Source organism: Protopterus annectens, chromosome 2.part1, assembly GCF_019279795.1.
Source record: "Protopterus annectens isolate FY-2018-M chromosome 2.part1, PAN1.0, whole genome shotgun sequence".
Classification (NCBI taxonomy): Eukaryota; Metazoa; Chordata; order Ceratodontiformes; family Protopteridae; genus Protopterus; species Protopterus annectens.
In genome coordinates this window covers 1972998167-1973024788 of record NC_056729.1, presented here as the reverse complement: position 1 = coordinate 1973024788, position 26622 = coordinate 1972998167, and the positions used below count along the sequence as shown (strand labels likewise).

The 26622-nt window shown below is 43.0% G+C and overlaps 1 protein-coding gene across 1 annotated transcript in view; it reads left to right on the top strand.

Moving 5' to 3' along the window:
- The window catches only part of PPWD1 (peptidylprolyl isomerase domain and WD repeat containing 1), a 636242-nt gene that overhangs the window by 206339 nt on the left and 403281 nt on the right, over positions 1-26622 (top strand). The window contains exon 4 of the mRNA XM_044063362.1: positions 16559-16679. Within this exon, the coding sequence (XP_043919297.1) occupies positions 16559-16679 (121 nt within the window). The remainder of the gene's footprint in view (positions 1-16558; positions 16680-26622) is intronic.

Sequence of the window (26622 nt, the reverse complement as noted above, 5' to 3'; positions counted from 1 at the left end):
AGACCTTTCCCAGTTGAACCTGTCAGTAACCAAGCAAAAGTTCGGATGGTCACCCTGCAATCTATACTCCCCTCTTGAGGGAGAACGACTGGATGTGCTCCATAGACCTCAAGGATGCGTACTACCACATTCGGATGGACAGGCGATCCAGGAGGTTTCTTAAGCTTCGGCTGGGAGCCAGTCATTACCAGTTCAGGGTCCTCCCTTTGGTCTCACCTCAGCCCCCAGGGTGTTCACCAAGGTGCTAGCGGTGGTAGCGGCCCACCTGAGGCTCCAGGGATTACAGGTCTTTCCGTACCTGGACGACTGGCTCCTGACGGCATCATCAAGGTATCTTCTGTGCTCAGCCAGGGATTACTTTCTTCAACTAGCACCAAGGCTGGGCATCACGATAAACTGGGAGAAATCTTTCTGAACCCACACAAGTTATAGATTTCATAGGAGGAAGACTAGACACCAGATCAATGCAAGCCTTCCTCACCCCAGACCGTATTGCCAGCCTGAAGTGTCATGTGACAGCGATCCTGCAACCATCTCCAACTGCAGCTTCGGTCCTGAGGGCCCTAGGTTCTATGGCGGCAGCTGTTCCGCTTCTCATTCATGCCCGTTTACGCATGCGGGTTCTTCAATGGACCCTTCAAGTTCAGTGGTCCCTCTGTGTTCTTCTCAACGCCGATTGCGATCAGCAGGCGTGCAGGGACTCCTTCTTTGGTGGCTTCTTTCTCCGGGCCCTGGCAGGGAGACCTTTTGCGCTGCATTTCCCGAGCCACAGTGACCACGGACGCTTCTTGCCTCGGGTGGGGGCATTCTGCGGGAAAGATTGTCCAAGGCACGTGGAATCCCACAGAGCGTCATTGCACATAAATGTCCTGGAAATGAGGGCGGTGCTCCTAGCATTGCAAGCACTTCACCACGTTCTTCCTTCAGGGACTATTGCGATTCAGACAGACAACATGTCGGTAGTCTGGTATATCAACAAGCAGGGAGGAACCAGGTCTTACCCCTTTGTCGAGAGGCCATGAGAGTCTGGGAATGGGCAATTTCCACCAAACGCTTTCTGGTAGCGCACATTCCGGGAAAGTCCAACATCCTTGCGGACAAGCTCAGTCGCACTATCCTTTCTCCACACGAGTGGTCTCTCAATCCTCAAGTAGCGAAGAAGATTTTTGCGTTTGGGGCAACCCTGTTGCGATCTTTTGCCTCTCCCTCAAGCGCCAAATCGACAATTTCTTCGCTCTGCTTCCCCACCAGGAGTTCGAGGATGCTCTGGTGCATGCTTGGCCTCCCGGTCTCCTTTATGCCTACCCTCCACTTCCTCTGATGCAGAGGCTTCTGCAGAAAGCCAACAGTTTGGGGAGCAGAATGATTCTCATTGCCCCATTCTGGCCTCGACAACCTTGGTTCCCCTTCGTATGGTCTCACAAAATCAATCCACCATGGATTCTGGATCCAATTTCGGATCTCATATCTCACCCTCTGGGAATGTCAGTTCCCAATCTCCAGACCCTGAAGTTGACAGCTTGGCTGCTCCAGTTCCAACCTTAATTAGGACTCCCGGTATCTCATCACCGGTCAAGGCCATTTTAGTGGCTGCTCATAAACCTTCCACCAGGCAGGTTTATCGGAGTAAATGGAAGAGATTCTCTATATGGGCAGGGCAGAGAACTTTAGATCCTTTCTCGGCACCTATGTCAGCGGTGCTGGATTTTCTAACAGACCTCTTTCATCAAGGGGCTAGTTCTTCCACGATTAAGGTACAATTGGCAGCTATCTCGCATTATCACATTGGTCATGACACAGCTCCCCTTATGACAGCGAAATTATGCAAAACTTTTCTCAAAGGAGTTTTTTTGTTAAGGCCTCCAGTCAAGGAGGTTGTACATATGGGACTTGTCTTTAGTCCTGCAGGCCCTTACTGCTCCTCCCTTGAGCCTGCAGCTTCTTCTGATTTAAAGTACCTTTCCTGGAAGACTGCTTTCCTGGTAGCTATCACTTCAGCCAGAAGAGTGTCTGAGCTTCAGGCTCTGTGTGTCAAACCGCTTTACCTGTCTTTCTTCCCTGATAGGGTGTGCCTCAGGACCAATCCATCCTTTCTTCCGAAGGTCTCTTCTGAATCAATATTAACCAGTCAATCAATTTACGGTGTTTTTCCCAAGTACTCAAACAAAGGAGAATACAAATTGCATTCCTTGGATGTTCATAGACAATTACGTTTTTATATTAACAGAACAGCTGGCCACAGGAAATCAGATCAGCTGTTCGTCTCCTTTGCTAAATTTGCTCTGGGTAAAGCAGTATCTAAAGTCACTCAATCTAAATGGATTGCTAATTGTATTCTGCAGGCATATGACACTTCAGGCAGACCTGCTCCTCAGAGATTACGGCTCATTCTACTAGGGCAATTTCCCGTCAGCCTTTAAGTCCGTGTATCATTGGATGATATCTGCTTGGCAGCTACTTGGGCCTCGCCTCATACTTTTATTTCTCATTACAAGGTGGATGTTGTTTCTAGAGGAAGAGCATCCTTTGGCTCAGCGGTGCTCGGAACATCCTTCCATGACGGCCCAAGATTCAGGTAGCTAGGGACTCTGTCCCACAGGTTGCAGACGAATGAAGTCTGCCTACTTCAGATTTAGAAGTTATGTACTCACCATAACGTTCCATCTGAGTAGGAGACTTCATTCGGATCTAACTATCCCTCCATCCCCTGACCTTTTAGGCGAGTATTTATGCTGTTTTAGTGTACTGTTGTCAGTATTTTGAGGCAAACTCAATCTGAGGTCAGTCAGGGCTTGGCAGGGGATTATGGGTAAGAGGGAGGAGCTAGGAGCTCGGAGCCTAAGCTTTTGAATTGCCGGCTCGGATCCGAGGTCGGATCCGATACCCACAGGTTGCATCCGAATGAAGTCTCCTACTCAGATGGAACGTTATGGTGAGTACATAACTTCTAATTTTCACACACAAGCTATCTACAAGCTCAAAAAACATGATAAAGCAAATAATTATATGATTTTTTCTACCCAAAAACTTTGGAAGGCTGGTTCGGATAATTGATGTTTCGGATAATCGACTGTCTACTGTACATAGCCAGAAAATTAACCTTTTGGTGTCCCAGACTGGAGAAAGTGTTTGTTTTCATGCCAGTTGTAATGTAAAAAAGCAATATAACTGCACCGATGGTAGCAGATATTGCTTTGGTGCCACGTTATATAAAGGGTTAATCTTGCACACAGCTTTACTGCAGTGAATTAGACATCTCTTTGGGGTTGAGAATACAAACAGTAGATAATTTATTATGATTTCTCATAATTTCTTGTATTACTTTAAGAAATTGCCTACCCTCCTTTTCAGCACCAAGTATATCTCATGTCTTATTTTATGTACTAGTTTCAGGCTATAATCAGCTCTCAATGAACTCCCTCATGTCTACAGTTGACTAGAGGTCTTTATAGCTCTTGAACTGTGGCAGGCATTAAAGGTCTTGTCTGCCAAATGGAGGTCGCATCACATCAAACATCATTGGAATTTGCTAGGAATAACACCAGAAATCATTTGATTGTAAAAGCTGATTACATTGATTATGACTTGCTTCAGTTCTTCTTTATTGGGTGTGTTTGTGTTATGACCTCTCACAGTTGAGTACATTGAAAGATTGACTTTTCATAGTTTAAGGGTAATCCAGTGACTTTTTTTCAGTTGGTGGCCTGCAGAATACTAGGATTCTGTCTGCATCTGAAAAGCATTTCACTCTAGATACCCAAGTGTTAAAGTTGGCACTAGCCATTAACACACTGTTCACAGATCTCATTTCTCCATTTCCGTTTAGTTAGCAAATATAAGTAGTAGAGGGGGTGAGAGTACTTAGCCTGACAAACATTGCATTAAAAATGATAAAGAAACATTTTTGATGTGACACTGAAGCAGTGTCAGACTGTGTTGCAGTATTGGAATGTCTTTCAGAGGTTTGTGACATTTTTGGTGTACACATCCAGGGAACTTAATGTGTACATAGGATCATTGTGGGTCTTTCACAGAAGCAGTAGTCTTCAACAGTTTACATTTATGCTATATAAACATCAGGAATGTAATCTGTGCACTCACTAGTAAGCAATACTTCAAAGCTGCAACAACTGTTTAGAAGGTCCCAGTCAGAGCTGTCCTTATGACCATCTTGAAACTGTGTTACACTGGGCAGCAGAAGAAAATGAAAGAATGTGAAAAAATGTCCTGCAACATGGGGAAGTTTCTTTGCTGCATTAGCTTTGACAAAATGTCTGCATGACATCAGCTTTATGGAAGGCTGTTACTTGTGATTGAAATAAAGATGCTTACTGAGATTTATTACTTTCAGGATGTAGACAAGTTCCTCAACAGTCAAGACCCAAACTTCTTGGTGGTCAATAGTAATATAATAGACATCACTTTCACAAAGGAGACCTTCAGCTGATTATGACTTTTGGAAAGGAGACTTCGGAGTCCTTTCCCATGGTATGGTGTAGTTCAGCAGTACACTGATCTAACCTAGGCAAAAAAAGAAAAATAAAATGTAAAACAAAGAATTTGTGAATCAAGGACAGAATGAAGAGTAGCTGTACAGCAAGGATATTCTGTACCATGTAAGGGCTGTCTGTGGCAACATGTATTTGCTGTAAAGGAAGCAAGCAGCACTTTTAGCACCAGTTTTGTGGTAGTGGTCTGGGGAGGAGAGGATACACAGCAGTGCTTCTTTTAGTCAAATTCAGTGCCCCTGTTGCCACTGTCTGTGTAGGACAACAGGCCCAGTCAGTTATTAGGCTAGTTCCCTTTTCCAAATTTCTGTGAAACTGTTCCAAACCCTTGCTACTGACCTGGTTCACCATGTTGCTTGCTAGCTGTGTAACTGCATTGATAATGTTCTGCAAGCAGGCAAATCAGGTTAGGAGAATTCTGTTGCTGTTTTTTGGCAGGCTGCTGTATGAAGGTCCCATAAATTTAGTTCCGCTGCAATCTAGTTTTGTGTCTAGACTGACCCTCTTGATTATTGGAAGGAAATGTTTTATTTGAAGAAAATTATTTTGTCAAGTGGAGGTGGACCGAGATTTAACTGAAATGAGAAATTGTGTAATTGTGTTTTTCCAGTATGTACTTGGTACTTTAAAGTTTAACAAGGAAATCAGAGAAGAGAATTGCTTACTACTTTGCATATAATTTGCCAGATGTGAGCTTAAGTGGTATTTAGAAAAAAAATGTATCGCTGCAGATGCATCTAAAGAGGCTCTACAGGCATGATAAACACAATGACTATTAAGATATACCACAGGAGGAATTTACTGAGAACTTTGGATGTTAAGAAGCAGGTAAGATGAAACATCATATGTTAACTTTCCAGATTGCTTTATATGATATTTAAACCATGGGAGGCTTTCTGTTCCTACTTTTTTGTGTTGGACTCCTCAGGCACATCTTACAGTTTGTGTGCAGCTTTCGTAGATTTTTTTATTTACTTTTGTACTATTATGTATTTATACATACTTGTACGGTCAAGAAGGTAAAATGCATGTAGCGGCAAGAGTAGTCTGTTTTTTTGTAGGGTTTCTCTACCAAAAGAAGGTTGAAAATCACTTTTAATCTTTGAAGGGGACATGGGTATTACTAGGCTGCTAATCTGTGATGATCTTAAGAAGCCTACCCTTACATTCCCATGCTAGCTTCCTGCCCTTGTATTTTGCACAGAAAAAGAAGAGCTGGGCCAGACAAGGATATGTTGAGACATTTACATGACATTCTTCGTGTTTCACTGTTGCAGTCATTACATTTGGATAATCCTGCTGGCAGGTTGCCATCAGTTAGCCTGAATTCCAAAGTCCTGGGTCCTGCGTCAGCTGCTGTCGCCCCTTCCCTGATGTCAGGTCGTCAGGGGTATAAAAGAAGCAGCCAACATCATTTTCTTTAGTCTTTCTTGCCGTGCGGTGCCCGAAGCAGAAGCAGTTCGCAAGTGCCAGTCGTCCGACTCCTGAGATTTTCATGTTCGAGTTTCAGATCCGAAGTCTTCAATAAAGCTAAGTACCCCATTGGGGAAACTTTTTTCGTACTCCAGACCGATGTCAGAAAAAGTAAATAATTGTATTTCTTGTGCAAAGCAAATACCTCATAAGGACTTTCATTCTTACTGTATTCCTTGCCTAGGCCCTGATCACAACGTTTCTGGCTGTCGGTTTTGTGCTAGATTTAACCAACGCACTATTAAACGTCGGTATGATTTTGCTTTAAACTATTTTGGACGACGGTTTAATTATCCAGAAATGTCAGATAGCCATCCAACTACTGGAGTTCACAAAAAACGCAAAGAAAAGGAGAGAGATAAACAACCGAGGCCCAAAACTAACGACGAAGCTCCTCCTAAGCCAGTCGCTGGTTCTCAGTGAGGTGCTTTCGCAGCCCCTGACGACCGCTACTTTAGAGTCTCAGGCCACTACCGACTCCCATGTGGAGTCGGCCATGCCGCTGGAAACTCAAGGTATTGGAGCCTCGGGTACTACTCCTTCAGAAGGGTCCAGAGCCGCTGAGCAGGCCCTGGTTTCTGAGGGTGTATTCAGACCTAAACATCTTTACATTAAACCGACTTAAGCTTCAAAGGCAAAGACTTAAAGCACCTTCTATAGCAAAAAAAACAAACTCAAGAGCCACGTGGACAGGCCTCTATGCCCAAAAAACAGATGTTCAAAATGGCCGAAGACTTGATTACCTTGATCAGGGGTTCCCATCCCCCTCCTGATAAGAGGCCTAGGCAAGAGAATGACTATGAATCTCAGATCAGGTTTCTATTTCTTCTGATTCCTCTTCTGATCAGGAATATTCTCTTCCCCCCTATGAGGATTCTGATGCAGAAGAATCTATACCTTCAGCTTCTCCTCCAGAAGACTATTCTTTTGGGGAAACCTTGCATACCATGAGGGAGCATTTCCACTGTGAGAGCCAAAATTTTTCAGAATCTTAAGAGGCTCAGGGATTTCCTTTTACTACCTCAACGCAGGCCACTAGCCATTCCAACTGTGTTACACATTGTAGATGATGTGTTTTCAGAGTCTAGTCTTACACCTGACTCCTTTCCTCCAGCTCCTGTTAAGCCTGACAGATACTACAGGGTTCCTGACTCTCATAAATTCCTTTTTAAAAACCCTGCTGCAGACCCAGAAACTATTTCACAGGGTCCCAAAGGAGTTAAGGCTTCCGCTGCAAAAAAACCCTACCTCCTTTGACAGAGATTCTAGGGCACTAGATAGATGGGGAAAAAAGATTTACACCTGCTACCTTGGCTAAAAGGACCTTAAACTGTCAGTTTCATATGCTCAGATGTCAGCAGCATGTCGTGGCATTGCTTAAACAGAAAATGTTGTTAAACTCTGAATGTGCAGAAAACAAGGAAATGCAGGATTTATTGCATGCAGCTGAACAAGTTGGAAAGCACACTTTGCAATGTGGTTTTGATTCTTTGGAGGCCTCCTGCAGGGCCGCAGTTACGGGTTCTGTAATTAGGAGGCATGCTTGGTTAAAGGAACAAAATCTGCCTGATCATGTCAAAGTTAAATTATTAGATGCACCTTTACAGCATGATACTTTGGTGTTAAGGCAGAAGAGGTGTTAAAGAAAATGGAGGACAAAGCTAAATCTATGCAAACTGTCAAAGATTTTTTACAAGTACAGTAGACACTGGCCTACAAAGAATTGGTCCTTTCCTGTGTCAGACAGACCTCAAAGGGGCAGATCCAGATGCCCTAGAGGCAGATCCCAGGCGTAAGGTTCATACAGGTCAAAGCAATGGTGTGCTTCTACCTCCAAAGTTGGAGAAGACAAATCACAACCATACAGGAAACAGTCCCAATGACTTCCCCCTGCCTGCACCAAACACTTATCTCCTGGCAGCACCCTTAGGGGGAAAATTAGCACTTTTTTCTCAAAATTGGCACATTATAAGGTGGTTCAAGGCTCCTGAGAGCACCCCAGCACTATCGGGTTTTACCTCATATCATGCTTTCCTGCCCCAAAACTTGGACCGAACCACAAAAGGAGGGGGAGTATCCATATTCATCAAAGATACCCACACCTCTAGGTTAGTGGCAACGCACGAAGCATCGGAGACCATCCAGGTGCAACTAACCATAGGCAAAACTGCCCTACAGTTTGTAGCATGCTACAGACCACCCTCTCAAACTCAGGAACCCCACACAGCCTTCCTGAAGACACTGGAGAGTATGAATGTCTCTCCAAATACCATCATATTGGGAGACTTCAACTACCCAAACATAGACTGGGAACATTACTCAAGCCCCAACACCCTAGCCCAAAGGTTCCTAGAATTCATAAACTCAAATGCGATGGAACAACTAGTCACCATTCCCACAAGAGGAGATAATATACTAGACCTGATCATCACAAACATGGGGACAAAATGCTCCACACCGGAAGTATATCCCTCATTGGTGAGATCAGACCATAAATTAATGTTATGAATAATGTTATGAACAAGAATAAAAATTTCAATATATTCAAAATGGATGGTTTAGATCTAATAATGAAAAAAGAAAGAGATGTGGAAAAAATATTCTTCGTGACTAAGTATACTACTTTTTCTGAAAAATTTGTCTCTTTAATTAAGAGATTTTGGTACTTGGTCTGTGAGGATGAATGTGTAGGAGAGTTATTTCCGTATCATATAACATTTTCATATAAAAAAGGAAAAAATCTAAGAGAGATATTAAACAATAATTGTTTGCTCAAAAAAACCTTTCACACCACTAGCGTTGGAACATTTAGATGTGGCTCTTGTAGTCTATGTGATAGAGTAGTTAATGTCAGGTCCATTAATCATATTAACCATACCCCCAGGCACTACTTTAACTGCAAATCTACTGGTGTTGTTTATGCACTTACCTGTAGTTGCAGTAATATTTGGTATATTGGACAAACGAAAAGAATGGTTAGAGTTAGAATCTTAGAACACTTAAGGGACATTCGGAATTTTAATCCATCTAGTCCCGTTGCTAAACATTTTTTTGAAGCTCATGAGGGGAAGTCTGATAGCTTAAAATATGGGGTTTTGGGCAAACCTTTCACTTGTAAGGGTAATAATATTTCTGACAGTTTGTTAGAGTTGGAAACTAGGATGATTTTGAAGTTCCATACCTTGAAACCTTTTGGTTTGAACCTAGAATTGGGTATTTGATGAAATTTAACTAGTTTATTATTATTATTATTTTTTATAATATTTGTTTTTATTAAGATTTTCAGATAACTTATTATATTTATTTTTTCATATATAAATCTATTCATTATATACTCATATTATTATAAACTTATAAAATGTATAGTTAAAAAATGGACAGTTTTATTGTGATGAATATTTATTTAAAAATGAAATTATCATGAGATCACTTTAAAAAAATGTGTATATGTTTTTCTCCTTTTGGAATTAATTAGTTAATTAATTAATTGATTGTTTAATCATTTAATATAAAACTGCCACTGAATAGCAGTAAGTTGTGATCCTTGAAGGCGAATTGCCGAGGTACCAGGTCGCTTACAATAAAGGAGAGTTGCTGGAAGAAGTACTGGCTGTTTGGTGTGTTGCTATTTGGTTTGTGTTCTTCACGTTGCTGTGTTTTTCATAAATTAATGTCACTGGAAATCCACATCCCGCCCCCACCCCCTGCACAAAAGACCACAGTGAAGAACTTCTCAAAAGCCAACTTCACACTTCTTAAGACTGAAGTGGTATCCTTCAAAGCCCCTGGGCTAGTGGAAACCACAACCCACACTGCTGAATCCTTTACAAATGCCTTCTACGGGCACCTTCAAGAATGCATGGATCATGCAATCCCAAATAAAACCAAGACCCATTCCCCCAAAGGCAGGTGCACAGTATGGTGGACCCCAGCCATAAACAAACTTTACAACAGGAGGAGGAAGCTACTACATGACAGAGCAAAATCCCTAAAAGGGAAGGCATCTCTGATCAGTACTAGCAAAAAACTACGATCACTCATAAAATCATCCAAGGCCAACTTTGAGAGAAAAATCGCAAAAGACAAAAGACAATCAGAAGGCCTTCTTTAGTTATGTTAGAAACCTGGGTGGAAACTCCCAGATATGCTCAGAGTTAGTCCAAAAATGACACAAAATACACTGAACCCACAGACATTGCCAACATTCTGGCAGACAGGTTCAGTGCAAATTTTTCCTCCCCCTCCCCCCCCAAAAGGAGAAATATCTATCCCAGCAGAGTGTAGCCTCCCTAACATATCAGATACCCAGGTGAGAGCCGCCCTCTCTAAAGCTAAAAACACAGCATCAATGGGACCGGACGGTGTCCCGGGCTGTGTGCTACATGAACTCCAAGAGGAACTAAACCCACACATAATACTACTGTTTAATCTTAGCCTTACTACAGGATACGTACCCAAAGAGTGGCGTACGGCAACAGTTGGTCCCACTCCACCCTGGAAATTACCGCCCCATAAGCTTGACGAGCCTGGTCTGCAAAGCTATGGAGAGGATCATTATGGAACTCATAAACAAAGACATTGGGGACCTACAGACATTGGATCCTACCCAATTTGGCTTTGTCAAGGGCAGATCCTGCCTTTTGAACTTGGTCGACTTTTTTGAAACAGTCACTAAGGCCATTGATGAGGGTAAGGCAGTTCACACAGCCTACCTTGACCTTGCAAAAGCCTTCGACACAATACCCCACTCGGGCATCATAGACAAACTCACCAGCTTAAATGTAAACCCATATGTCACAAGATGGGTTGCAAACTGGCTCAAGGACAGAACCCACAGGGTCAGAGTTGCTGGAGCCATGTCAGACGCTAAGCCGGTCACAAGCAGTGTCCCACAGGGCTCAGTCCTGGGACCCCTCTTGTTCGGCATTTATTTTTCCGAGGTGCAGGCAAACATAGGAGGATTGTGGCTGGCAAAGTTCGCAGATGACTGCAAACTGGGTGCCATAATTGATACTCCAGCGAACACAGGCATGCTTCAGAGAGGCCTCATAGAAACGGATAATTGGTGCCAGAGCCATGGCCTAAAGCTAAACGCCAAAAAATGTATAGTCATACCCTTTGGGAAAAACAAGGTACCCACAAATTACCACATAGGTGGTAATCCATTAAGTATGGAAGAGGTAATCAGGGACCTAGGGACCCAAGTTGACAGAAACCTCTCATTTGACACTCACATTGCCAAAGTGGTTAGGAAGACCTTCTATATTGCCCACCTTATCATGAAGGGATTTGCATCTAGATCAAGGGAGGTCATTGTGCCCCTGTACGCTCCTCTTATCAGGCCAATGATTGAGTACAATGCCCCATTTGGAATGCATCTTACCCGACACCTGCAGCAGTTGGAAAGACCCCAAAAGTTCCTCACCAAGAGGATAAAGGGTCTCAAACGTATGTCATATGCTGCCCGGCTGAAGAAACTCCAGCTCTATTCAGTTGCATACCGCCTACTCAGAGGTGATCTGTGCCTGACGTACAAGGCCATGTCCAATCCGGAATTAATGGACATGCTCCACCTCAGAAAATCCAAATCCATCAGAGCCACGAGAGCAAGAGACTTGAACCTCAACACAGAAATAAATAGGACGTGCTGGAGGGACAGATTCATAACCCAGAGGCTCCCTACACTCTGGAACAGAATCCCAGTCTATGTTAGGCAGAGCCCCTCACTAACTCTCTTCAAGAGAAATCTTGACGAGTGGATGGGAGATTGTAGGTTTACCCCGGGGGTCATCTCTGTGTCACTACTAGACAGAGGCACAGTAAACTAAACCCTAAATGGGCGTAGTATTCTCATCCTAAGGGGTGGTGAAAGCCACACGCACTCTGGCTAGGCTTATAAGTGCCCTAGGGCAGATAGCCTAGTACGAACCTATAACCCATGACAATTGGGTTGTAAATATTGTGTCACAAGGCTACAAGTTCCATTTCCATACCCTGCCAAAGCCAAACGGCTGGCCAGATCTGCCAAAAAATCAATGGGCAGAGGCACAAAAACAAGTCTCATCCCTCATGGACATGGAGGCCATTCAACAAGTACCAGAGCAAGAGCAGGGACAAGGATTTTACTCACGACTGTTCTTGGTACCCAGAAAGGACAAGGCCTGGAGATCAATACTGGACCTATCTATTCTGAACACATTCCTGGATATACCAAAATTCAAGATGTTGACTTTGTAGCAGCTTCTGCCTATGCTGGGCAAGAACGTTTGGCTTGTGACTCTAGACCTAAAAGAGGCATACCTGCATGTCCCAATCAGACAGTTATGCAGAAGGTACCTCAGATTCAAGGCTGGCTCAATGCATTACCAATTCTCTGCACTGCCCTTTGGCTTATCTACTGCACCTAGGCTCTTTACAAAGTGCCTGGCACCAGTAATTGCATTCTGCAAACAAAGAGGAATACAAATATATCCTTACTTGGACGACTATATAATTTAAGCAGAGAACAAGGGCATTCTTCTACAGCATCTGGCGTTTGTGAAAAGACTTCTAACATGCCTAGGGTACACAGTCAACGAAAAGAAATCAAAACTAGTACCCTCTCAAGAGATAGTATTCCTGGGTGCAAGCTTAAATACAACTGCTCAGATGGCTTATCTCACGCCAGACAAACAAAGGCAACTGGCTACTTATTTCAAAATGTTGGCAACAAAGGCCCAGTAATCTGCAAGAAAAATTCTGCAGGCTTTGGGCTTCATGGCATCCTGCATTTGACTAATTCCATATGCAGGACTGCATATGAGGAAACTTCAATGGTACCTAAAAAGTGTTTGGACTCAACATTGCCACAGCCTGGAAGCAATGATTACTCTCATTCCCTGCCTTCAACAGGAGTTTCGATGGTGGGCAAAGGCTTGTCGCCAAAACAAGAGACAGCCATTCACATTACCCCCAGCCAGGCAGACCCTAACAACGTATGCATCAGATTATGCCTGGGGGGCCCACATAGCAGGAAGATGCATTCAGGGCACATGGTCCTCAAACCAAATGCATCTACATATCAATCAAAAAGAGATGCTAGCTGTTCAAAATGCCCTGACAGCCTTCAAGGACCTACTTCATCCGGGACAACTACTGATAAAGACAAACAACACCACGGTCATGTGGTATATAAACAACCAGGGGGGCACACATTCCTAGCCCTTTGCAGACTAGCCATGACTTTGTGGGACACAGCACTGACTTACCAAGTACATCTGCAGGCACAGTTCCTGCCAGGAAGGAAAAATACTCTGGCAGACGAACTAAGCAGAAACCTCATGGATCCCCACAAGTGGCAGCTGGATCCACAAGTCTTTAGCATGATAACAAGGAAATGAGGATGCCTGGACATAGATCTATTTGCCTCCCCTCACAACTACCAACTTAAAAGATTTTGCACAAGGACTTATCACAGACAAGCATGGAAAGTGGACGCCCTATCTTTCAGGTGGAAAAACCTATCAGTATATGCCTTTCCCCTACTACCTCTCCTCCCCAAGGTACCCCTAAAGGTCAGACAAGAGAAGCCAAAGATGATACTGATTGCCCCAGACTGGCCCCGCCAGTACTGGTATCCAAACCTAAGGAACTTGTCTCATTGCCCAGCTTGGACCTTACCTCAAATACCTCATCTACTGTCCCAGCAAAACAATCACATCCTGCACAGCCAACTCAAGACTTTAAACCTGGCAGCATGGCGGATAATGTAGTCATACAAAACGCACCTCTCAGTAAAGCTGTGATGGATGTCATTTTGGAAGCCAGAAGGCCTAGTACTAGAAAATCTTATGCTGGAAAATGGAAGAGATTCTGTGCTTGGAACCAGGCACAAGGAACTGATACAGCTGTGGCATATATTCCTCAGATTTTGCAATACTTAACTGAGATGCTGGACAAAGGCCTATCTTTTTCATCTATTAAAATTCATGTCTCTGCCATTTCGTCTCATTACAATACAGAGCCACCAATCTTTTCTCATCCCTTATTAAAGCAATACCTCAGAGGAGCCAAAAATTTAAGGCCTCCAAGGAGATCACCAATGCCTGCATGGGACCTCAACTGTGTCTTGGAAAAACTCACCCTGCCTCCTTTTGAGCCAGCTGCTACTGCTGATATAAAGTTTTTATCTTGGAAAACAGCTCTGATCCTAGCAATAACTTCAGCAAGACGAGTTTCAGAGCTACAGGCACTTATGGCTGTGGAACCTTTTATCATTTTTTATCCAGACAGGGTCTCTCTCAGGACAAACCCAACATTTATGCCTAAGGTAGTGTCCAGTGTGACCCTTAACCAAACTATTCATCTGCCAACTTTTTATCCAAATCCACAGAACAAGGGGGAGAATTCTGCATTCTTTGGACGTACACAGACAGCTTAGATTCTACTTGGACAGAACCAAAGTTTTCAGAAAGACGGAGCAATTACTAGTGAGATATGCTGCAGGATCACAAGGAAAGGCTATTTCAAAGTGGATAGGCCACTGCATTCGTTTCTGCTACTTAACACCATGGCAAGCCAGTGCCTAAGGGCATTATGCCACGTTCAATCAGAGCTGCTGCCACTTCAGCAGCCTTTCTCAGGGGAGTACCAACCAAGGACATTTTAGAGGCTGCGAGTTCAGTGCACACATTTACAAAACACTATCATCTGCCACTCTACTCTAAATCCAGGGCAGGCTTTGCCACTGAAGTTCTGCAGGGCCTCATAGCCACTCCTAATGCTGTTTAGCTCCAGCCTCCCAACCATAGCTTTGGGACTCTACCCAAATGTAATGACTGCAACAGTGAAACATGAAGAACATAGTACAGCTGTGTATACTTAACCATAAATGTAAATGTTCGAGTGTATTCACTGTTGCAGTCCAGGTTACCCACCCGCCATCCCCCTCTCTTCTGATGGAGCCTATCTTTCCTTCTCTGATTTATACAACCTATGTGGTGTATTTGCTTATAGATGAAGGTAAAGTTTACATTGGTACATGTATTTATATATATATATATATATATATATATATATATATATATATATATAAATTTTGGCTACCTTTTTAGGGGGCACCTGACATCTGGGGCAAAAAAAACTAAAGAAAATGGCATCTGCTGCTGCTTTTATACCCTTGATGACCTGACGTCAGGGAAGGGGCGACAGCAGCAGACGCAGGACCCAGAACTTTGGAATTCAAGCTGACTGAGGGCAACCTGCCAGCAGGGTTTCCCAAATATAATGACTGCAACAATGAATACACCCGAACATCTACATTTATGGTAAGTGTACACAACTGTACTTTTCCTCTATCCATGTAAGACAGGGGTGATTTTGTGGTTACCCATCCATTCATCCCAATTACCTTTGAAAAAGTAAGAGAAGTACTTAATTTTATGTAGAGTGGAAGATTGTTTTATAGAAGCAGCATTTTCTGTGTTGCATACCTAGTTCTCCCAACACATTCTATTTATTTTGCATAACAGCTTTAGATCTCTTGACCAAATGTTTATAGTACCATTGGACTTTAGAATGTGTAATAAGTCCGTTGAAGCTTGATACTCAAGTCCGAAGTCACCTCTCAGCCTGGACGATATTGAGAAAAGGGACAAGGCTTTGAGATGGTCTGCATAGTTTTTATGATTTATTATATTTTTACAATAGTTTTTACGATTTAGGCCCTTTAGTAGTTTTGTTTTTAGTGAAAAAAAAAACTTTGTGCTCATTCCAGTTTTGACGAGAAATTGGCTTAATGAGAACCAAATGCATCTCTGGACCTGTATGTAATACATTTAGATACAAGCTGTCTGATGAAACAGGGCTTCCTTACAACACTGGGTGCAGTGGTAATCAAAGGGGCTTGTTGGTATGTTATTCCGGGTGCTTAACTTGAGGATCAATTTGTGGGGGGTGCGTTATCAATTTGAATGTTACAAGGGGAGTCATGCTTGCCAAAGGATACGATTATACACTTCTTGGAATTTAGTTTTAGTTCATGGTTTTGAGACCAGTTTGTTTTATTGTGTTACCTTCTTAAAAATCATTTCATCAGAATGAAAGTTGTTTACTTGGTACATTCAAGATGATATTAGTTTGAGCTGATAGTGTTACATAATAATCTGAAATAAAATTACAATAATCATGCAGCCATTCTGTTCAGTCTTGTAACTTAAAATGCAAAAGTGAGAGAACAGCACTAAATCTGGCATGATAATCATCCTGTTTTCTTTTTTAGGACAATTGCAAATCTTCCACTTGGATATCTGAAAAGTTCTTTCTTGTGCATCAGAAATACTGCTACTAGGTCGAGACACTTTGTATACATTTAAAACCAGTTATGGAAAGTAAAACACGTTTATGGTATAGAAAAGTTTTGCTACTTAGTTCTGCCAACTGTTACAGAATCTAGAGAAATTTCACTTGACATTTGCAATTCTTTTGCCTTGTTTACTCCATTTAGTTTCATGCCAGCTATTCTTTTTCTAACACTGATTTTAAGAGTTATATTTTGTCCACAAGAACGAACATCTTTGTAAAATAACCTTTTCTTTTAGGTGTCATTGAAAGCATTGCTGTTAGTTCCGACGGAGCACTGTTTTGTTCTGTTGGTGATGATGAAGCAATGAAGATTTTTGACGTTGTGAATTTTGACATGATCAACATGCTTAAACTGGGGTAAGTTTTTCCAAACCATCCTGTATTCTGTTAGTCTTTTCATTCTCGCTGTTGCTTTTTTTTTTTTTTCCTCCTTGCTTTACTGCTTTCTTCACTGAAAGTGGTATAACCAGGTGTAGTAATCACAAATGGTATAGGTTGAATAGTAATTGTGATTCCTCCAGTAATTTGTCATGCATTAAAACTCTGGACTAGTCTTTGCCATCAGAATCAAGAATAGCATCACTAATAATTGAGTAGATTCTTATTACCTAATCTATTGGTCTCAAACTGAAATGAGAGTTGTATGAGAACTTGTGCACTTCAGGCGAGGGTCACATTACATCTTAAGACAATTAAAGTGAAATTATGATATAGTAACCTGAATGGCTGACCGTGGACAGTGTCTTTATACAGTATCTCCTTTCAAATGCAGACTGTGTCAATGGAATGTACCTTTTCTAAAAGGGCACGCTATCTTTAACTGTGAGGAAATCGCACTAGTGTAAGGACCACAGTAATGTAGTTCAGCTTGTTGTTGTGGGATAACATATACTTCCAACTCCCCAGATGAGCCATATTAATGATCTTTTAACAGTAATCTTGTAGTTGCCCATTGCTTTCACAGTCTGCTTCCCCCCCCTCCAAAAAAAGAAAACTTTGTGCATTCATTTTTAATGTACTGTTGTGAAGAAAGTGAAATGCTTAATGGCCACAGGAATGCAGTTGAGTGTGTTGCTGTTTGTCGTGTACACTGCCCATTCCCAACAAGCAGTATCCCTGATCATTCAGTCGTGATCTTGTAGCAGTCCTGTAATTTCACACATAGCCTGCCTCTACCAGATACTTGAAGATGTTAGCCTGTTCCACTGTCTTCCCTTCTGTCTCAATTCTCAGCTTCTTCTGATTTCCCCAGTTTGCTACCATTACCACGGTCTTATCTGTACTTGGTTTCATCCCCATGTATCTTCAGATGTTCATCGTGTTACACTGGTGCAGTCATCACACTTGGGTTATCTGCCGTCAGGTGGTCCCGCAGTCGGCCCGAGTTCCAAAGTCTTGGTCCGGTGTCGGTTGCTGTCGCTTCTTCCCTGACGTCAGTGCGACAGGGGTATAAAAGAGGCAGCCAATGCCATTTTCTTCAGTCTTTCTTGCCGTGCGGTGCCCGAAGCATAAGCAGTTCGCAAGTGCCGGTCGGCCGACTCTTGAGATTTTCAAATCGAATTTCAGTCCGAAGTCTTCAATAAAGCTAAGAGTACCCTGTTAGGGAACCTTTTCTTGCCTCAGTCTGATGTCAGAAAAAGTTAATAATTGCATTTCTTGTGGGAAGCAAATACCTCATAAGGATTTTCATTCTTATTGTATCCCTTGCCTAGGCCCAGACCACGACGTCACAGGTTGTCGGTTTTGTGCTAGGCTTACCAAACGAACTATTAAACGTCGGTTTGATTTCGCCCAACATTATTTTGGTAGAAAATTTAATTATACCATGCAGTCGGAGCAACCGACCGGGATGCATAAAAAGCGCAAAGATAAGGATAGGCAGCCGAGACCCAAACCAGACACCGAGGCCGGTTCTCCGGTTTTCATTGAGGCGCCTACGCAGCCCCTGACGACCGCTAAAATAGACATTAAAATTTTGTAATCATTATTAATCAGAGAAATTGGCCTATATGAACTACACCAATGAGAATCTTTATTTTCTTTTAGTATAGGGGTAATTAATGAATACCTCCATGAAGGTGGAATTATACCTTGTAAGTATGATTCATTCAGAGCTTTGTGTAAGAGTGATATTGCAAAGGATGGTAGAAGCTTATATATTTCATTAATAATACCATCTATGCCTGGTGCTTTGTTATTTTTGCTTTCTTTAATTTTTTTTCATTAATTTTCTTTAGGGAAATTTGTTTCTGAATATCATTAATTAAATTTTCTGGTAGGTTTTTTAATTTAGAAAAGTCCAAGCCATGGTCTGAAATTCTATGTTGAAAATCTTTATTTTTGTACTGTTCTGAGAAGTGATATTTAATTTAAAGGCATCTAAAATATCACTTATAGTAGAAACTTTATTATTCCTCCTTTCATGAACCACACTCACAATATAATTTTCAATTGAATGTCTCAATGCTAGGTTGTACGTATATTTTGGAGACCCCAAGAAATAATTTAGTTTTAACTTTTCTAGGGCCAAATTAGTTTTGTGAGTTAGAATGTCATTATATTTTTTATTTAAAGATTCAATTTCCTTTTTCTTATTCGAGAAAATTCTTTTATTACCATTGTTAATCAATACAATTTGTTTTTGTATGTTAGATAATTCAGACTCCCATTCCTTTGTTTTATTATTAAACCATGTAATAGTTTTGCCATATAAATTAGCTTTCAAGGAATCCCAGAGGATTACTACATTTACTTTACTGGTTAGGTTTGTATCTAGGAAATATTTTATTTCTGAGTCTAACCAAGGTTTAAACTGTTTTAATTTGGTAATATAGGCTGGAATTCTTTTAGTGAAAGACAATTTCTTAAAATCCGTTTGAAGATTAAAAACGAGTGCATTATGGGGTTATTGTAAAGTATATTTTTGTTTTTAGATCCTGGGATATAAAAATTTTATCAATTCTAGTTTGAGTCTTACGTCTAAAATCACAGTGAGAGCATTCTAGTGAGTTATTTTTGAGATAACTTACAGCTATATGATTTATTTTATCTGTCCATTTTTTAAGATTTTTCCCTATAGAGGTAATATGAAAAGGTCTTTTATTACAGGTTTCTGAATCATTAAACAATTAGTCTCCTCCTAGAATCAGACTACCCTTCGCATTTTTAATGATAAGTTCTAAGTGTTTTTTTTTATTGTTTTTACTCCAATTCCAGGAAACCAGTAAGCATTAATGTCCAAATTTTGTTACTAAATTGTATTATTATAATTGATAAAAGACCCTCCTTATCTTCATAATTGTAAATAATTTGAGGAGAGAGAATGTTTTTCTTCCACAGTGTTAAGACTCCTAGTTTTTTTAGTTTGTGAAGAATTGGATAGTTTCAAGTATTCATTTGGATTCCAAATTTTTATTTATTTATTTATTTCTAGTTTGGTGACCGGGGAGGTCCACTGGGCTCGAAGAGCCCGTTTTCAGTGGAGGCCCCGGGGAGAAAAGCTCCGTAGTACAAAGTATAAACTACATAATGCAGAATACATAGTACAAAGTAAAAGCTGCATAGTTCAAAGTCAACATAATTCAATACATAGATGCTAAAAGGTGAGAATAGCTCCATAATACAAGTATAAACTTCATAGTTCAGAATACATAGTACAAAGTAAAAGCAACACAGTTCAAAGTCAACAAAATTCAATACATAGTTGCTAAAAGGTGCAGTAAATACCTTGTGGATGTAAAATGGCAAGCAAGAACAGTTGAACTGCAACATATATACAGCATATCTTGCATATTTACGTTTGTAGGTTGAGAACAGTTGTAGAGGGTAAAATTTGTTCATAGGTTAGAAATGTTAGTTAGTGATCTGAGAGTAATTATTGGAGGATAGATCCCTGGTAAGTAAGGGAAAGAATGGGACTTTGGATGTGATAAGTTAGGTAGGTAGAGTGCAGTTGCACTTCCAACTATGGGAGGGGTGAGAATGGAGCTGGATTTTGAAGAGTTTAAAGTTTTCAGAGATTCTTAGAGATGGAGGGAGGGAGTTCCATTTTTTGGCTAAGGTAAAGGATAGAAGTAGCTGCCCAGCAGGACGATTTGGTTTATACACGGAGATTAGGTTTTGGAGGGCAGATCTTAGGGGTTTGAGAGGGGTGTGTGAGGGTAAGATGTTGGCAAGTGCTGGACATGTATTAGGTTTGAAAATAAGCTTGTGGGCTGTACAGAGTTGGAGGTAGTCTGGGTAATTGGGAAGTTCTAGCCATTGCAGCTGATGGAGGGGGATACAGTGCTGAGCAGAGAATTTGGATGAGGTTGCAAACTTTGAGATTTTGTTGTAGCAGGTTTCCAGTTTAGAAGCGTTAGAGGAAGATAAGTTGGTTAGTAAGGGAGCACCATACAACAGATAGGGTAGTAAGTAGGTTGAGGCGAGGGTCTGTTTAGTTGAGGGGGAGAGGAAGTATGATCCAATCTAGACCCAGCCACCCAACCTCACCTTTGGGATTCTACTCAAGTGTAATGACTGCAACAGTGAAACACAATGAACATAGTACAGTTGTGTAACTACCATAAATGTAGATGTTCGAGTGTATTCACTGTTGCAGTCCAGGTTACCCACCCACCATCCCCCTCTTTGCTGGGACTATTCTGTACTTCTCAACTCTATACAATCTATGTAGTGTATTTGCTTTTAGATTAAGTAAATGTTTATTGTAATATATGCTTGGTTGTTTGGCATATTTTTATCTTTTCAGCCTTCCTATCTGGGGCAAGAAAAACTGAAGAAAATGGCGTCGGTTGCAACTTTTATACCCTTGGCGCACTAACGTCAGGGAAGAGGCGACAGCAACCGACGCCGGACCAAGACGTTGGAACTCGTGCCGACTGCGGGGTCGCCTGCCAGCAGGATAACCCAAGTGTAATGACTGCAACAGTGAATACACTTGAACATCTACATTTATGATAGGTACACAACTGTGCTTTTCTGCCACTCGCAGCATGGCAAACCAGTGCCTAAGGGCATTAGGCCACATTCAACCAGAGCTGCAGCCACTTCTGCAGCCTTTCTCAGGGGAGTACCAACCAAAGACATTTTAGAGGCTGCTACTTGGAGTTCAATGCATACCTTTACAAAACATTACAATCTGCCTCTTTACTCTAAATCCAGGGCAGGCTTTGCCACTGCCATTCTGCAGGGCCTCATAGCCCTCCTAATGCTGTTTAGCTCCAGCCCCCCAACCATAGCTTTGGGACTCAACCCAAATGTGATGACTGCAACAGTGAAACACAAAGAACATAGTACAGTTGTGTACACTTACCATAAATGTAGATGTTCAAGTGTATTCACTGTTGCAGTTCAGGTTACCCACCCGCCACCCCCCTTATTTTTGCTGGAACTTATCTTTACTTCTCTAATCTGTACAACCTAGGTGGTGTATTTGCTTATAGATGAAGGTAAAGCTTATTTTGGTGCATGTATGTCTTATTTACATAATTTTAGCCTCCCCTTTTGGGGGCACCTGACATCTGGGACAGGAAAAACTGAATATAATGGTGTCGGCTGCATCTTTTATACCCCTGATGACCTGACGTCAGGGAAGAGGAGACAGCAACCGACGCAGGACCCAAGACTTTGGAATTCAGGCCAACTGAGGGCAACCTGCCAGCAGGATAACCCAAATGTAATGACTGCAACAGTGAATACACTCGAACATCTACATTTATGGTAAGTGTACACAACTGTACTTTTCTCCTTCACGCAAGTCCCCTTCTGTAGGGAGATCCAGATCTCCAACTATATCCTGCAGGTCCCCGAGGACCCTTTCCGATGAGGACATTGATAGAGTGGTGAAGAAGCTGCTTCAGTCATCGGTGTTGGCCAAATTGAGTTTGGCTCCGACCCAGTCGGCTCCGGAGCCTATGGCCTCTTCTTCCTTTGTTGTTCCTCCTCCGAACCTTTCTCTGCCTTCTGAGCCAGTGTTGTCAGTTCCGTTGGGTGCCGTTAGCTTGGTTCCAGTAGCATCACCTGGCCTCTCGGTTCAGATTTCCGCTTTGACCCCGTTGGCTTCATCCACGGAGTCGAGGGTCCACGGTTCCCTGGTCACACCCGAGGGGGAGGGCTCGGATCGATCTTCTTCAGTTCCGAGCCTTCCTCTCAGTGCTTCTGCTCGAGTGAGCTTGGACCCGACATCTGCTTCGGACCTCATCTTCTCAGCGCCAAGGGCTACTACTGTATCCTCTACAGTTAGTCGGCCTTCGGAGCCGGGGGGATCAGCCTTCAAGGTTATGAGGAGCACGCTGGCCAGGTCGTCAGCTGCATCCTATGGCACCAATACTCTGCCCCCTCTGGCACAGGTGTTAGTTTCGGATCACCCTCTATCCCTGGACAGCAGAGACCCAAAGCCTCAGGATACCTCCATGAGTGGTCCCCAACTTTCTGACATCTCCCCAGAGTTTTTGCCTGAGGAGCCTGCCAGAAAGAGATTGTGTAATAGGAAACACCTCGACTCCCTGAATGAGTCTCTCACATCCGACACCGACCACGAGGAGTCAGAGGGGTCCCCCAAGTCGTCTTCTGAAGATATCTCTTTTTTATATATTCTTCAGATCTTGAAGCAGTGAGGCGGCTGGCCATCCAAATCCCCTTCTGATGAGGAGTCTGTGTTCCTGAAGGCTTTCGGGGTCTCAGCCCTCTGCCTCTTGGGTTTCTCGCCCTTTCAATGAGCTACTAGATCTTGTCTGTCGAAAGGTGTGGCAAAATTCTGACACTGTGGAACCTGTCCTTAGGAGACTCAATAAGTTTTTGTCTGCCCCCACTGACGAGGAATATCTAACAAAAGGCGTTCCAGTAGATGCCATGGTGGTGGCAGCAGCCACCAAGAAGGAACTTGCTGAAACTTCGTCTACCTTCCATTCGCCTAACAAAGAGTCCTGGGCTATGGACAAGTATGGGAAGCGTGTGTTTACCTCAGCGAAATTTACACTGCGGTCGCTGAACTACTTGACGCATTTTACAAGGCTCCAGAGAGATCTCCTAAAAGAGCTAGGAGATTCTTTACAGGGTAACATTTCTGATGCCGTGGCACAGAAGGTCAATGCACAGATGTGTACCTCAAATTCCCTTACCAACTCCTTCATGAGGCTGATCTTATACGCAGCCGACGGAGTGAGTAGGGCAGCGGGTTCCGGAGTCTCTCTTAGGAGACACTCCTGGATGCACCTGTGGAATTTCCCGGAGGCCTTCAAGTCTATGTTCACCAACGCCCCCTTTGACGGTTCATCGTTGTTCAGAACCAAGGTGAAGGACACTCTCACTAGGTGTGAGCAGGAAGGAAAAAACCCTGTCTGCCATGGGAGTCCGTTTTTCCATGCCTTCTAGACCTTTACCCCAAGGGCCAGAAGGATGAGAAAAAGTGGTTTAGGAAGTCGCAGTTTTTTTCAGGACGCACAAAGTGATTCCCCCTCCAGAGGCAGGGGATGGGGTGGAAATTCAGGTAGACGCCACCCTAGAGGCAGAGGAGGTTTGCGTAACTAGGGAGAACCATGATTCTTTCGTGGTTCTCCCTACCAGCGCTCCTGAATGGAGGCCCGACTGTATGTCTTTGGAGCTGGTCGGGAGTCACATTTCTTTATTCCCAGAAGCCTAGCAAGACGTCACCCAAGACGAGTGGGTATTAAAGATAATTTCCAGAGATTATCATATTCTCTTCTCTTCTACTTCCCCGCCAATCAAGAGAATCCCAGACGTTCCACCCAGTCACAGGGATTCCGCAACTTTAGAAATGAAAAAGTTTCTTTCAAAGAGAGCCATCCAGCCTGTCCCCACAGACCAAGTAGGATTAGGGACTTACTCCAGATTATTTTTGGTGCCGAAAAGAGCAGGGGACCCGAGACCCATCTTGGATATCAGCCGATTGAACCTTCATGTACAAAAGTCCAAGTTCAGCATGGTCACCTTACAGTCAATATTCCCTTTGTTAGGGAAGGATGTGTGGATGTGCTCCGTCAACCTCAAAGATGCTTACTACCATATCAAGATGGACAGGGCATCGAGAAGTCCTCTATGCTTCCAGCTGGGAGCCAGTCATTTTCTGTTTTGCGCTCTGCCCTTTTGTCTCACCACAGCCCCCAGGGTGTAAATGCATGGCAGTGGTAACAGCTCACTTGAGACGTCGGGGATTCCAAGTGTTTCCGTATCTGGACGACTGGCTCCTTTCTGCCACCACCAAGCATCTACTGTTACAGGCCATGGACGCCACCATTATACTGTGCCAAAGGTTAGGAATTACTATAAATTGGAAAAAATCTGCATTGTTGCCCTCGCAGCATGTCACTTTTATCGGCGCCGAACTAGATACGGTGCTCATGAGGGCCTTCTTACCAGAAGAGAGAATCCAGGCTCTACAACAGCTGGTCTAAGCCTTACTACCATTTAGGGAAGGTCAAGGCAAAAGTGGTCCTCAAGTTATTGGGCACCATGACTGCTACGATCATGCTAGTTCCCCTTTCCAGACTATTCACAAGTATTTTTTCAGTGGCTGTTTTTCGCCCAATGGTCACTACAGCATCTTCCACTCTTCCATTCTATTCTGATTATGGACACGTGCAAGCAGGATCTACACTGGTGGCTTCAGGCCAGCAATCTCAACATGGGCAAGCTTTTTATTCCATCTTTTCCAGTTGCCAAGGTGACCATGGATGCCTCCCAGATCAGGTGGGGGTGGGGGGGGGCATTATCTCGGCAGGACAGTCCAAGGCACGTGGAAGGATCACGAGACCCATTTGTATATCAATGTCTTGGAGATGAGAGCAGTGCTATTAGCATTGCAAGTACTTCAGAGCTTTCTCCCTGTATGGACAATTGCAATCCACTCAGACAACATGTCAGTGGTATGGTATCTGAACAAACAGGGAGGAACCAAATCATACCCCCTTTCCAGAGAAGCACTTTGAGTTTGACAGTGGGTGGTGTCTTCCCAACGCTTTCTAGTTGCAATGCATATACCAGGGAAGTCCAACGTGATTGCCGACAGGCTGAGCAGAATTATCCTAATGCCTCATGAGTGGTCCCTGAAAAATTATGTTGCGGAGAAGATATTACACAGATGGGGGTCAGCCTTACTGCGATCTATTTGCTAGCCCCCTCAATGCCGAATGCAGCAGCTACTTCACCCTTATCCCCCTGGAGGGGGAGACACCCAGGACACTGTGGTTCACGATAGGCCCTCCGATCTTCTCTACGCATTTCCACCGTTACCTCTGATATCAAAGGTCATTCAGAAAGCACAGTCTTTGGGAAGCAAAATTATCCTCATTGCCCCACACTGGCCTCGTCAGATTTGGTTTTCCTTCTTTCAACCCTGTCTAATGGACAAGCCCTGGATTCTGGACCCAGCTCCAGATCTCCTGACTCGTATGTCAGGATAGTTCCATCCCTCCATCCAGACCCTCAAGTTGACAGCTTGGCTGCTCCAGTTCCGTCCTTAGGTTTCATGTTTTTCCCCAGAAGTGGTCCATATTCTGTTGTCTTCTACCAAGATGATTTATTCCAGTAAGTGGAAGAGATTTTCTATTTGGGCCCATGAACTGCGATGGTGGTGCTGCGTTAGCTTTGTCGCCTCACAGTAAGAAGTTGTCCTGTTTGATTCTCAACTAAAGTGTCTTCTGTGTGGAGACGTGTGTGAATGGGCGTACCTTCGTTGAAGGTTGTGCGTCAGGCCTGGCAAGTCGGTACGTAAAAATCTACTGCCAATCATTAGCGGACCGGAGTTCCGCTGTGGCGACCCCTAACCCGGAAAAGCCAAAAGATACAAGAGACTTATTGATCCTTATACAGCGCCTATTTCGGCAATATTAGAATTTTTTTCTCAACTGTTCAGTCAGGGGTCAGCTGCAGCAACCATTAAAGTGCAACTGGTAGTGATTTCTACTTTTCATGTTACTAATGAGCCCAACCTTATGGCCCATAGGCTTTGTAGGGCTTTTCTGAAAGGGACATTGTTACTCCGACCTCTAGTCTTTAATCCAGTAATGCCATGGGACCTCAATTTTGTATTACAGAAGCAAACCTCAACTCCCTTTGAGCCCGCAGCTACGTGTAATATTAAGTTCTTGTCATGGAAGACAGTATTCTTGGTAGCCATAACTTCAACTAGGCGGGTCTCTGAACTCCAGGTATTATCAATTAAGCCACCTTATTTGGTGTTTCACAAAGATAGGGTCTCCTTAAGAACCAATCCTTCCTTTGTTCCAAAGGTTGCCTCTGTTGTCAATATCAACCGGTCCATTGAGTTGCCTGTTTTTTT